The 14,593-nt window shown below is 39.2% G+C and overlaps 1 protein-coding gene across 2 annotated transcripts in view; it reads left to right on the forward strand.

Annotated features, from left to right (window-relative positions):
* Positions 1 to 3,486: 3,486 nt before the first annotated feature.
* Positions 3,487 to 14,593, forward strand: part of Ar (androgen receptor) — a 208,926-nt gene continuing 197,819 nt past the window's right edge. The window contains exon 1 of one of the 2 annotated variants that reach the window (XM_060375668.1): positions 3,487 to 6,461. In XM_060375668.1, the coding sequence (XP_060231651.1) occupies positions 4,909 to 6,461 (1,553 nt within the window). In that variant the 5' untranslated portion in view covers positions 3,487 to 4,908. The remainder of the gene's footprint in view (positions 6,462 to 14,593) is intronic. The other variant, XM_060375667.1, reaches the window with a different exon arrangement.

Below are 14,593 nucleotides of genomic sequence, written 5' to 3' on the forward strand. Positions count from 1 at the left end.
ATTTATATATTTATAAACATTTTATGTGTGTGTGAATGTGTGTAAAAACTCATAATTAAAGAAAGACCAATGGACTTGAAGCTGAGTAAAGGGGGTTTGGAAGAAAGAAAGGGAAGAAATTATATAATTTTATTTTAATTAAAACAAAAAATAAACAAATGAAGCATAAGGAAATACAAAAACACTTTGCATAACTATTTATTGAATCAATGTAAATTCAGTAAGAATCCTTCATTCATTTTACTAAAATGTTAGTATTAAGTATATCAGCCATATCAACTGTTGGTGAAATTTGAAATCCAAATCAGTGTAACTATTTCAGAGTAGCGTGACCTTTTCTTACAAAAGTAAACATATACCTGACCTGTGACTCACCCTATCAATTTCTGAGTATCATTTTATTTAGGAGAAGTTAAAGCATATGTCCTGATGAAGATTTTTGTGCTAATATTCATAGTGTCTTTATTAGGAATATCCCTATCCTAAAAGAATATGTCTATCTGTGAACAAGTGAGTGGCTAAATAAGTAGTGGTATAGGAACACAATGGAAAACTACTTAATGATAAAGAAAGAATTATGTATAATCCATACAAGAGTTTGGATGGATATCAAAACATTATGCTTAGTGAAAGATGTAGGACAAAAAAGTACATATTTTATGATTCCATTGCTATAAATCCTGGGGAAAAAGGGCAAACTAATCTATACTGACAGAAAGATCATCTGCTGCCTGAGTAGGAGTGTAGGAGGGATGGAGTAACAAGTACAAATAAGCACAAAAGTATGCTTTGCATACATTAGTTTGGTATATTAAATGGAGATACTATTATCTGTAGTCACATATATTAACAATTTTCAAAACTTAGCAGTATATACAGCTTTAAATGTATTCAGTTTATTACATGTAAATTGCATCTTTATAAAGCTACTTATAATCCATTTTCCGATTGACACTGAACTAATTGGCAAAGGAAGACTTGTCCAGATAGAAAATGAGAGTGCTTTGAGCTATATTGGAAGCAAGCAGGTTAAGAAAAGTAAATAGATTTGTAAAATATTTCAGAAAATACTCATAAGAGTAGGCATATATTCACCATTTTCAAATATTAACTTGTTTTAGTTTTCCAGAGCAAAGGCTACAGAAGGTTCTGTCCTGAAAGCCCCTTGAACTTGTAGAGATACTTACTATGAACTCAAATGACCTGGGAGAACATCATGGATTCTATTCAGCTGCTAAAAATATATCAAGGGGAAAAAAGGAGTGGGAGAAAGCAAAAGAAAAACGTTGTGTAAGTACTAACTTCTATCATATTCTTCAGCCATTTTTCTCTTGATCATAAAACAAAGTAGGAAAACAAGATTTGAGATGGGGGTGCAAAGTTCAAATAATGTGTATACCCACAGTATGATCACAGTAGTCAACTTTCCCTATGATGATATAATTGGTGAGAGTTTGCTTGACTTTAGAAGTTAAAAATGAAAAAGATTGGAAAGACAAATCAATCTGGAAAAGTCTTACACAGCAAGCATGAGGGCCTCTCTAACCATCCTAGCCTACCTGGAGTTGTAGGCCAATGAAAGACCTTGTGAAAAGGTACTATTGTGGATGTAGTTCCTTAGTTGTCTTTGTCCTTTATTCGTGTGTGTGTGTGTGTGTGTCTTTCTGCGTGTAAAAAGAGATCCTTCAGACTTTGGAAACCTTTCCCTATTCATAAATATTTTGTATACATTGTAGCTCTTTTCATTGTCACAACAGTCTTCTGATAGGAGGTATTTTCAGCTTCAGTTTTCTGTGAGGATATCTACAAAGACAAGTTTGATGCTGGAGAAGCAACTTAAACTTCAGACTATTTCATTCCTGGGTTTGAATGTTTATTGTGCTTTCATTTATTCAAAGGTGAGTTATTTCTCACATTAATTTTTACCAGCCTAGTTTCTACAAATTTCCCTGTCTTTTCTTTGACATTTTTCATTCACTGCTATTAGCTTTCTCTTTCACTGTCAATCTATAGAAAAACAGTTCACCCTGCTCTAAGACATATATTCATTCCATTCTATCATTTTACCAGTTGATTCAATTCCTTTTGACTGAAATACTTAAAAAGCTTTGGTACACGTTAGGTTGTAATGCCTATTCAAATAAAGCCTTCAATGTATCTGTGCATTTCAGCATGCTACATTAGAGTACTGAAAATTAGCCATTTTACAGTCTGACAGCTTTTAACAACCTCCCCTTTTTTTTTGCCCTAAGGAATGATTTGTGAAACTAACAGAAAGTAACAAAGTATGCACAGTAAGGCCTCAACTGTTATGTTCTCAGCAGATAATTTTCACCTGGGCAGGTGGAAGCACTCTCAGGTCATTTTGTTCTAAAAGATTATTTTATGGCCATTTCCCAAGAGCTTTGGAACTGTTGAGACTACAACTAATGTAGCAAAAGAATGGAAAGCTAGTTTATGTTTTGCTAATATGGAGGATACAACAAGTGCTCTGGCTTCATTTCTTTATCTGTAAAATAGAGTTGATCATACATGCTATGCCCCCTTGAGGTGTCAGTTAACTCCTTGGGTCAAGGTAAACTCCCAGTACAAAGGATAAAGCTTCCCCCTCACTGTAAATGCCTTTATTTAAATGCAGAAATGTCAGGAGGGGTTGTATAGTCCACCAACCCCAGAATTTGGGAAGCTGTTTCAAAAAGATCATGACTTCAAGGTTTGTCTGGGGGTACTAAATAAAACCTTGCCTCAAAAGAAAGATAAAATCATGACAAACCAAAAATAAAAACAAATAAATACATTTTAAGTCTCACAAAACAAACTCCATGTGCCTGCTGGGACAGCTGCTGGGACAGATCCAGAAGTATAAGCTATTTATGCGTGAAGGTACTACAGCCTTTGCGTAAGGAAACCTGTATAGGTCTATCCTCCACCTTTCTTTTGCTCAACTGGCCTTTACAGTTAGAGTATCCTATATCATCTTCACTGTTACCTGTTCATCAAAAGAAAGAATAGCCCTCTGTGATTTCTCTAAGGAGTTTTCAAGAACAATTTGGAAATCCAGAGGCTTCTATACAAAGCTTTGGACAAAATCAAAGGTTCATGTGTGCATGACAAGTGTTTTGGATATTTGTATTAGCACACTTGCCTGAGTGATTTTTGCCTTTGCAAGTCTGGAGAAGTAAAAAGTGTCAGTTACAAGTAATTCTCAATGGGAAGAAGGGTAGAAAGTAAAGTAGGAATGGCCGCTGGTTTCTTGGGCCCAGAATTCCCAGAGCAAATGGAATGGTGTCAAGAATTCCTATCTACCCTATTGGGGAATTGCAAAGGTTTCAGCAAGAATTGGCTTGGCTGCAGCTTGTTCTTTAATTTGTTGGAACTCCCCCTTCTGCTTGTCCTGGTGGACCCTGTAAAAAAAATAAAAAAAAAAATAAAAAATAAAAAAAAGCCCTGACAGCTATTGGTAGCTGGTATTTCTAGTGCCCCTTCCTCCCTCTCCCATCTCCAAAAATCTGTTTTGGGAATGTGTTTAGGAATGAAATCTGGCCTGTGGTAGTCTTCTGGAAAGCCCTTAGACTTGTCTGTTAAAAATCGCTCCAAGTTAAAGCTTCTGCTCTGGAGCCTGTTTCCGAAGAACAAGGGATATTTAGAGAAGAGGGGTCCTCAGAGGCTGCAGAGAGTAATTCCAACCTTCACCCACACTAATCCAGTACTTCTTTCTCTAAAGCCACCCAGCCCAGCGCAAGCTTACAGTGAGGGGAGGAGAGAAAAGGAAAGGGGAGGAGACGCCAGGGGAGGGGAGAGAGAAAGGAGGTGGGAAGGCAGGGAGGCCGGCCCGCGGGGGCGGGACGGACTCGCAAACTGTTGCATTTGCTTTCCACCGCCCAGCGCCCGCTGGGAGATCCCTGGGAGCCAGCCTGCTGGGAGAACCAGAGGGTCCAGAGTAAACCTGGAAGCTGAGAGGACATCAGAGGGGAAAAGACTGAGCTAGCCACCCCAGTGCTATACAGAAGCTGAAGGGACGCACAAAGCCAGCCCCTGCACAGCTACAGCCCACGCCTGTTGCAGCGCTGCGGCGGCTTCTAAGCCGCCTCCTCGGAGCTGCCCTTTTCCTCTTCGGTGAAGTTTCTAAAAGCTGCGGGAGACTCAGAGGAAGCGAAGAAAGTGTCGGGTAGGACTAAGGCTGCCTTTGTCCTTCTCCCCTTTACCCCCTACCCCCTCCCGGGTCCCCTCTCCAGGAGCTGACTAGGCAGGCTTCCTGGCCAACCCTCTCCCCGACACCCCAAGCTTTGCCAGCCAGTTTGGACAGAGGTAACTCCCTTTGGCTGAAAGCAGGCAAGCTTGTTGCACATTGCAAGGAAGGCTTTTGGAAGCCCAGAGACTGAGGAGCAACAGCACGCCTGGGGAGTCCCAGATTCCAGGTTCTCCTCCTGCACCTCCTCTTGTCAGCCCCTCACCCTGTGTGTGGAGCTAGAAATCAAAAGATGAAGAGGCAGTCAGGGCTTCAGTAGTTGAAAGCAAAACAAAAGCTAAAAGAAAACAAAAAGAAAATAGCCCAATTCGTATTTGCACCTGCTTCAGTGTACATTGAATGTGGAAGGCAGAGGATTTTCCTCCCCCGCCCCCACCCCGTCAAGCTTTGAGCATCTTTTAATCAGTTCTTCAAGTATTTAGGGACAAACTGTGAAACTAGCAGCGTAGATCTTGTGTTGCGCGTGCCTTCCTTTACAGGAGACTTTGAGGCTATCTGGGCGCGTTTTCCCCCTCCTGCAAGTTTTTTTCTTTCCCAGATCTTCCCGCAGGTGGGCAGCTAGCTTCAGCTACTACATCATCAGTCAGTAGAACTCTTCATAGCAAGAGACAAGGAGGCAGGATAAGAGAATTCGGTGGACGATACAGAGAAGCTCAAGGATGGAGGTGCAGTTAGGTTTAGGAAGGGTCTACCCGCGGCCCCCGTCCAAGACCTATCGAGGAGCTTTCCAGAATCTGTTCCAGAATGTGCGCGAAGCGATCCAGAACCCTCGTCCTAGGCACCCTGAGGCCTCTAGCATTGCACCTCCGGGAGCCTGTTTACAGCAGAGGCAGGAGACTAGCCCCAGGAGGCGGCAGCAGCAGCAGCAGCACGGTGAGGATGGCTCTCCCCAAGCCCACATCAGAGGCCCTACAGGCTACCTGGTCCTGGAGGAGGAACAGCAGCCTTCACAGCAGCAGTCAGCCTCAGAGGGCCACCCTGAGAGTGGTTGCCTCCCAGAACCTGGGGCTGCCACAGCTCCTGGCAAGGGGCTGCCGCAGCAGCCACCAGCTCCTCCAGATGAGGATGACTCAGCTGCCCCATCCACGTTGTCCCTGCTGGGCCCCACTTTCCCAGGCTTAGGCAGCTGCTCCGCCGACATTAAAGACATCCTGAGCGAGGCTAGCACCATGCAACTTCTTCAGCAACAGCAGCAGCAACAGCAGCAGCAACAGCAACAACAGCAGCAGGAGGTAATATCCCAAGGCAGCGGCAATAGCGCGAGAGCAAGGGAGGCCACTGGGGTTCCCTCTTCCTCCAAGGAGAGTTACCTAGGGGGCAATTCGACCATATCTGACAGTGCCAAGGAGTTGTGTAAAGCAGTGTCTGTGTCCATGGGATTGGGTGTGGAGGCACTGGAACATCTGAGTCCAGGGGAACAGCTTCGGGGAGACTGCATGTACGCTTCGCTCCTGGGAGGTCCGCCCGCTGTGCGTCCCACTCCTTGCGCGCCACTGGCCGAATGCAAAGGTCTTTCCCTGGACGAAGGCCCCGGCAAAGGCACTGAAGAGACGGCTGAGTATTCCTCTTTCAAGGGAGGTTACGCCAAAGGGTTGGAAGGTGAGAGCCTGGGCTGCTCTGGCAGCAGTGAAGCAGGTAGCACTGGGACACTTGAGATCCCGTCCACTCTGTCTCTGTATAAGTCTGGAGCAGTGGAAGAGGCAGCAGCATACCAGAATCGCGACTACTACAACTTTCCGCTGGCTCTGTCCGGGCCGCCGCACCCCCAGCCCCCTACCCATCCACACGCCCGCATCAAGCTGGAGAACCCGCTGGACTATGGCAACGCCTGGGCTGCGGCGGCGGCGGCTCATTGCCGCTATGGCGACTTGGCTAGCCTACATGGGGGGAGTGTAGCCGGACCCAGCACTGGATCGCCCCCAGCCACCTCCTCTTCTTCCTGGCACACCCTCTTCACTGCTGAAGAAGGCCAATTATATGGGCAGGGAGGCGGTGGCGGCAGCAACAGCCCAAGTGAGGCCGGGCCTGTAGCCCCCTATAGCTACACTCGGCCCCCTCAGGGGCTGGCAAGCCAGGAGAGTGACTTCTCTGCTTCCGAAATGTGGTACCCCGGTGGAGTTGTGAACAGAGTACCCTATCCCGGGCCCAGTTGCGTCAAAAGTGAAATGGGACCTTGGATGGAGAACTACTCCGGACCTTACGGGGATATGCGGTAAGTTTCTCCTAAAAAATGCCGCCTTTTAACCAAGGGCACAGAGCAGCAATTTGCATTTTTAGAAGATCTAGGTATTCCTGTCCAAGAGCACATTCTGAGGGATCCTAAAACAACTCAGTACAGATCTGTAGGAAAGGCTGTCCTACATCTGGAACCCTCCTGGGGACTTCCTTCTTGTGAAGTGTTTCACCTAAGCCCAGGGAGTCTTTGCTACGCTCTGGGGTGCTAATGTGAGCCCTTTTAGTATCTCCTACAATCCTCCCAGCCTCCTAAACTACTAAATTAAGATCTTTCCTTTTCTCAAAGTCCTAGAAACACAGTCAGAAATGTTGGCAGTTTCTTGTATATGGGTCTATTAGTATTTACCTTCCATTTCCTGAATAATCTTGGCATTAAAGAAAGGAAAATAAAGGCAAAACCTGATTTCGGCCCTCATCCTTCAAAGAGAGATAATAAAGAGAGGGGGGAGGCAAAAAGCCGCCGCTGGTTGCTTAGGGGCTCCCGTGTGAAGGAGTGTAGTTTGTTGCAGGGACTTACTCCCTAGTTAGAGGTCAGCCTGGGGAATCCTACACGGTACATTTAGAGCAGGTAGATGGGTTTACTTTCATGGTAAACACCGGTCAAACTTTGCTCTTATAAATTTCTCAGCATTGGTTGATTTGTTGGGAATAATTGTTTGGGCCAGTTTTCTCTTGAAACGTGTTTTCTTTTTGTAGATTAGAACACATCTGAAGTCTCTACTTGGTGTTTGCATTAGATCTGTAAAGAAAATAATGTATTGTAAATGAATTAATTTAAGCAGGTTTGAGTTTGACTCACAAGTCTTGCAAACAAAACAGTAAACATGTCCTGCTACTTGAGTGTGCTCAGAAATTTATACTGGGGAGGAAGCAGAAAGGCACCTCGTTACATTTTTCATTTTTAAGGACATATTTTTATTTTAGAACATGAGTTGCTAGTGCTAACAAATTGAGTAAGAACTGTCAGTGACCTACGAACCATAATGTTGCCTCACAGTTCTAATTAGGACAGGAGAGAAGTGGTGGGCAATTTCGCCTTATTAAAAGTATTTACTACTATTTCTTGAGCTTCTTAGAGACTAGTTGAAACGTTTTTCCCTAAAAATTAAGATAATCTTTTCATCTGATAAGACAGAGTGTTGACTGAGTAATTAATGTCTGGGCTTGGTTTTCCTGAGGTGGTCATGTTCTCCATGAATTTATGTTTGTTCCTTAAATTTTTTTTTCATTTGTGATCCCCCCCAGCCCAAATTTTTTTGTTAGATGTACCATAATATTGGTGACTTAATTCTAACAATTTGTGGTCTTTTATTGTTCTTGGTTGTTAGGACAGTGTCCAAAAATGAAAATGGGATGATAGGTTTTCATAAAATACTCCTTTCTAAGTTGTTGAAGAAACTGTTTCTTATCGTAGTTTATATTCTATTTGGCTTTTAAGGTTTGTCTTACAGGATTTTCAAAGATTCATTTCATATCATTAAATCTTTTACAATTAAGTTAGAGTGTTTATTTCTGTGATGGATTTACTGTGGGATAAAAGGTCTTCGTTTTATGAGAATAGATTTACTTGGTATGGTTAATTTTTTTCTAGGGTTGTCAACTAGAGAACGGAGCTCCTCTTTTACTACAAACTTTTCTTCTTGTGGAAATGTCTAAAGTGCTTCTTAACCTAGCAAGATGCTAAGCCTAGCCACTTGAGCCACCCGTATTCTGGATATCCCATCCCAATTTGCTCATATAACAAGAAGGAAAGTAGTAGTTCTCTGTGTTTCTTTTAGAAGATATATTTTTGAAAATCCAGTATGACTTTCTGCCAAGTGAATAAATAATACTTCCTAGCATTCCTGTAGTGAGCATTCTGATTTTATCTCAGTTCCTAATGGCAGGGGTCCCTTCTCTATTAAGATGATCTGAAGCTTCATTGACACTTGAAATTACTGAGAATTTAGGTAGTCAATGAAGTCCCTGTGTAAGTAAGCTGAATAATTTCATTTCTAGGATCTAGAAAACCATTTGATTCATCTTGTTGAAAATTAATTAACTGATCTCACCAGAATGCAACCAACGTTTAAAATGGAAATATTTTCTGACTTTCTTTTGTTTCCCCTTACTGTGCTAGCATAATTGGATGAAAAGCAAAGGGTTTTTAAAGGCAAGCCCAAAGCCCAGAGCTCATTCCCTCTGGATGGTATGCATTGTGTGCTGATTTTGAGTTTACAATTTCAAAATCCTGGAAGTTTCTTGTAACCTTTTTCAATTGTGTGTGGCCTGAATATTAGTTACATGGGAAATTTTTTTTTAGGTTTACTAACTGCAACAGTAGTAACTCTTATGTCATACACCAGCAACATTTCTACTGAGAAGAAAGGAGAGGATGAAGGTTTCCCTTTTCTCTGTCTCTCTCTCTCTCTCTCTCTCTCTCTCTCTTCTTTTAGTTAGTTTAGCATATGGTTTGAACGGAAAGAAAAAAAATAAAAGTAATGGGTCTTGTTTGCAAGCCTGATGATATTTTATGGAGCTGTTTTCTCATGGAGAGCAAACAAGACTACAACTTTGCAGCACAACACTGTGGTAAACATGGATTCTTACAAATTAGAGCCCTCGAGAGCCCATAGAAGAATTTGAATTGGGGCTTATAGAAATTACTCAATTGCAGAGTAGAAATTAATATTTTTTGTGTGTTTGTTCCAGCCTTCACATGAGGCATTATTTTACTAGTCCTTTGGCATTGACAAGTCCTGCTTTTATTTATTTTCTCGAAGTACGACATTTTATCAATTCTCATTTAATCTCCACTCTCCTTCCTAGTTACCAAGCATTTTTTTTCCAGTTATCATATAAGGAGTAGTTTGCATGTTTTGTAAAGCAAAATTTGGCTTTAGGATCAAGGGATAATTTCTGCCTGTAGGCTTTTAGGATCAGTATATTGAGAAGAAGTGTCTGTTCTCTATAGTTAGCAAACACATAGTGAGTTCTTCCTGGGTCTCAGTCATGTAAACCCGAACATCAAATAGCCAAGTCAGTTGGCACCCATTTGTCAGTAGCCACAATATGCAGCTATGGCAGGGCTGTCCTATGCTTGGTATCATCAGTAGAAAACACTTTCTATGCAGCTTATAACTTTCCAATTATATGGTTGATTTTCGGTGTTTTCCTGGCATTGTTATTTTACTTCATTAGAGTTTCATTCATTGAACTGATACTTGGAAATGATATATTGAATTTGGTGGCATATTTAATTTTTTGTTGTTGTTGAGTGTTTTTCCTTACTGTTATCATTTCTACTACTACTAGTCCTACTACTGCTACTACTGCTACTACTACTATTACTTATGGTTATATAGAAACCATTAATTTTATTTGGAGCTCTGTTTTAGTAAGGAACGGAATGCAGATGTTGTGGGACAAAGCAAGAGGCTTAATTTATAATCAGATCTGAACTTATAACACTGAAAATAATAAGAAGACAAAAAAATATTAAAATTTTTGGTGTTGGTAAGGGAGTGAAAAAAAATCATTCCCCAACCCCCAACTATTACATTTTTTCTTTGTCTGCAGCTTCCTCAAATGCTGCCTATGCCTGATTTTCTTTTATTCCTCTCCTTTCATGCTGTTGATATTGAAATATAGACTCCTCTTTCTATTTCTTGTTGGGTTTTTTTTTTTTGTTTTGTTTTGTTTTGTTTTCCTCATTATCTCTGTGGCATGCCCCTAAAGAATCTCTTTAGTGAAAATCTGGCAAGTAACAGATAAGATGAAACCAGCACTACTCTTAAGACTAGATAACAGTAGGGAACTATAAAATAAATAGCTGCATAGCAAGACTTTTTACCTTAAGGTAAGAGCCAGGTTCAACAGTTGCTGAGGAAGTTGTGGGATATAGCTTATGTAATTTGATGTTTTAGTGAAGTATTTTGTCCCCTACTCCACGTGTGCATGTGTATGTGTGTGTTTGTGTCTGTGTGTCTGTCTGTCTGCCTGTCTTGCAGAACTAGGGTTTGAATCCAGAACCGTCTGCAGTGAGCTATCTACACAGCCTATCTCTGCTTATTTTCCTCTCCTCTTGGAGAAGATTAATGATCTTCTCTAAGACACTGAAAATAGCTATACTCTCCCTTTCCCAAAAATTCTGTCTGGATCTGTATCTATTCATCTATTCTGTATGTCTAGATCAGTGCTAGTTTCACATGAGGGTGCTCAGGCTACATTCAAATGATCATTGGTAAACAAAGAAAAAATGTAAGCAAATCATTCAACGTCAGTTTCCCTTGTCAGCATTTCATCAAGTTCTATGATATTCATTTATGCTGAGTTATCTTCATCCTAACAACAACGTTGGCTTTTAAATAATGATTTGCCGTCCTTCATGGTATATAAGAAAATTGTACATTTTATGCATATACAGTATTTTCAAGTTTATTCGTTACTACTAAAATTACTTCAAGTGGTCCAGTAAAGTACTTAATATTATGTTAACTCCCTTGCTATTAGTAAGAATATTAAAATGTTACATTTTGTACACCTGTTGACCACTTGGGGAAACCTCTATGAAGCAGAATATAAAGCTTCTGCAAGAGTCTCACCTGGTTCTCATGTTTTAGAATTTTAATCAATAAGGGGCTACATTTAGTGTCTGCCTCATAGAGCTGAGGGGTTACAAATTATGGTTTGCAAACTCATGAATGATGCTGCTCTTCTCTTTCACACTGATTGCTGCCAATCTGCCAGACACGTCAGGGTTGTGAATGCTCACTCAGATAAATATATAGCATTAAAGTGATATTGGTCAATAGAGAATATTGCCAATTTAGATCATGTAGTATCAGAGTTCTATTTTGTTAGCAACTGTTTAATTGAGACATAATTCCCAATCCATAGAATTCACCCATGAAGTCATACCTCCATCCCCCATGGACAATATTTTTAAATATTTTGTGAAAATAATTGGTAGTGGAAATACTATGCCATATGAAACCTATGTTTTAAGTTTTATAAGACTCTGCAAAGCTGTTTTCAAAAGTATCCACACTACTTTTGAACCCAAGCAGCATTATATGAACACACCATTTTCTCCATATCTTGTTAACATTTATTTTTATAACTTTTATTTTATTTAATTATGTGTGTATGTGTGCGTTGTGTGTGTGTTTTTCTGTTTGTGTGTGCATATACACTCAGATGTGGGTACCCATGGAGGCCAGAAGAGGGCATCAAATCACCTGGAATAAAGTTGTGAGCCCCTTGATGTAGTTGCTGGAACAAGGTCCTCTGGAAGAATGCTTTGTAACACTCAACAGTCTTTCCATCTCCATCGTATTATTATTGTTGTTGTTTTGTTGTTATTGTTATCCAGTAGGTGTGAAGTGGTATCTCATTGTCATTTTAATTTTGTACTTTTCTAATAACTAATAATGTTCAATATATTTCATGCGTTTTTGTCTGTTTTTATATTTTTTGAGTAAACACCTATGCATATTCTTTGCTCATGTTTAGTTGGGTTGTCATTTTGACATTAGCTTATGAGTTTTTTAAGATATGTGTTTTGATAAAAGTCCGTGAAGGGATTATGCTTTGTGAATATTTATAACTTTCTTGACAGTACTCATTTAAGGAAAAACATTTTAAGTTTGATAAAATTTAGTTTATCTTTTTTTTTTTGGCTTTGGATTATATGGTCAGTGTTACATATTAAGAGTCTTTCCCTAATTCTGAAACAAACGATATATACCAGTGTATCTTTCTATGAGTTTTATAGTTTTAGCTATTTTTATTTTGGTCCTTGATCATCTTTGATGTAATGTTCATATATGTTGCGAAATAGAACTCCAGTCTCATTGTGGTACATATAGATATCCAGTTATGGAATATCTTGTTGACCCTTTGTCCTATTTAACTGTTTCAGAAGTCCTTTTACAAATCCATGAGTCTGAGATATTTCTTGACATTCACCTATATTAATTGATCTATATATCTTTATTCATTCCATTTCTACATTGTTTAGATTGCTGTATATTTTTGCTAAGTTTTGAAATCAGATATGATTCTTCTGACTTTGGTTCTTTTTCAATATTGTTTTGGCTAATTGGGGTTCTTTGAACCTTCATATTATTTAGTATCATCTTGTACATTCCTACACAGAAACAATCTAGAATTTCTGTTGAGATTGTGTCCAATTTGTAGATCAATTTGGATATTATTGCTGTCAAGTCTTCTGATAAATGAATTTTATGCCATTTATGCCCTTATTCAAAAGATGTTTCTTTAGTCTTCAGAATGTAAATTTTGTATTTATTTTGCCCAATTTATTTCACTGTTTATATTATTATGAATATAATTATCTTTTGAGTTTTTCAAATTGTTTGTTATCAATGCTTAAAATATATATGAGATTTTAAAATAATGTTGCACTATTGCTTCATATGCCAGAAATGCGAATACCTTACTACTTAAATAACAAGAATTTCTTCTAGTACCTGGTTAAAGCATATTTCATTTCATCTTATCTAGTTGAAGGAGCATAAGTTTTATCCAGCTTAACAGTCAATTATAACTAGTAATGCCATTTATTTCCAGAGTAAAGAAAATGTTTGTAAATATTCATCTAACGGTCCCTTGTTTTAGATTTCAGAGTTAATAATTTTGAGCAAGTGAATGAGTAACATTTTTGGCTGCTAAACACAAAATTATCATGAGAAGTTAACAAAGTTAAACTAGGCTTCAAAAGTCATGGCTTATATTTGGGTTATTTTTAAATTTGTGAAGTCATATTATGGTTTATATACTTCCCACTGGATACAGTAAATTCCTTTACTCCTTATGATGCATATTTCTAGATGGGGAAATGGTATATTTATACTTATATAAAGTAGGCTTTCTTTCAGTGATGTACACCATATCTGAGAAACAAAGATTTATGTAGGTACTGAAACATCCTCATTTTCATACTAGTGTAAGGGTCATACATAATCAGTTTCAGCTGCAGTATACTGATAATGGTCGGTGAACTGCTATTAACCCCCCAAAAATGGATGGTCCTCTTTGCTTAAATAGCTGGCTTTAGAAGATTATCCCCAATAAAGTAGTTTAAAAAAAGAATCCATCATATTAGCAATTTAGGTCAGTTATAAGTGGGAGGTCCTAGGTTCCAGGATTAAAAACAAGCCTCTGTCGATTAACCACTTTTCATTAAGTTCCTGCGATTTTCCCAGTGTGTGTCAGAAGGGTGGATAGTTTTTTAAAAGGAGACCTAGCTGTGAAATAGTCCTGTGGTCACAGCTTTCAAGGAACTTCAAAACATTAAAAAAAAAAAAAAAAAACAGAAAAAAAAGTAGCATCATGATGCTGATATATAAAAATGAGTAAGTGGTTAAAAAAGACCCAGGTCAGTGTAGGCTAAAGGGGTCAGCAATATTTACTACCTGTGACTGCTTCAAATACTATTGTAATAGATGTACATACGATTGAATTCAAACAATAATACATATATGTGTGTCTTCTGAAAAGACAATGGAGCCAGAGGTTTCAGTCTATTTCTAATTATTCAGCATTACCAGTCCAGTCATATTAATTACCAGTTTCTTCCACAATTTCTTGGCTTTTGTGGCACTTGCTGAGAATATATTTGATGTACTTGACTGGAGAGATCTGCAATAATATAAGTAATTAATTAAATTCAGGGTAATTGATGAGTTATAATGTGGTGTGAGAGTCAAGGAAGACATCCAGTGTGGTGGTCAGATCAAGAGTAATATTGCTCTCAAGTTTTCACTTGATACAAAGGCTTTGAGGTTCTAAATAAATGAGTTTTCACCCTCAGGGAAGGAAGAGATAAAGACAAGTGAAATAATTCAAGGAATAAAAGAAAAAATAATAGGGCCACTATTATATGATTAAAAATATTTTACTGGCTGGTCATTGTCTGTTCAAAGGCTTTACAACTAGATAAGAATATTGATTGTTATATTGTCTTTTAAGTTTGTTTGGATTTTATGAAAGCTATTCTCCAGGGAGGCTTCTATGTTGGTTGCAGCTCATTTTCTTCAAGCCTTGTTTTCAAAGTGTGTGGTGTCTTCAGTAATAAGCTCTTGCTTTAAGATTCAGGGAGGAAAC

Source organism: Meriones unguiculatus, chromosome X (assembly GCF_030254825.1).
Source record: "Meriones unguiculatus strain TT.TT164.6M chromosome X, Bangor_MerUng_6.1, whole genome shotgun sequence".
Taxonomy (NCBI): Eukaryota; Metazoa; Chordata; class Mammalia; order Rodentia; family Muridae; genus Meriones; species Meriones unguiculatus.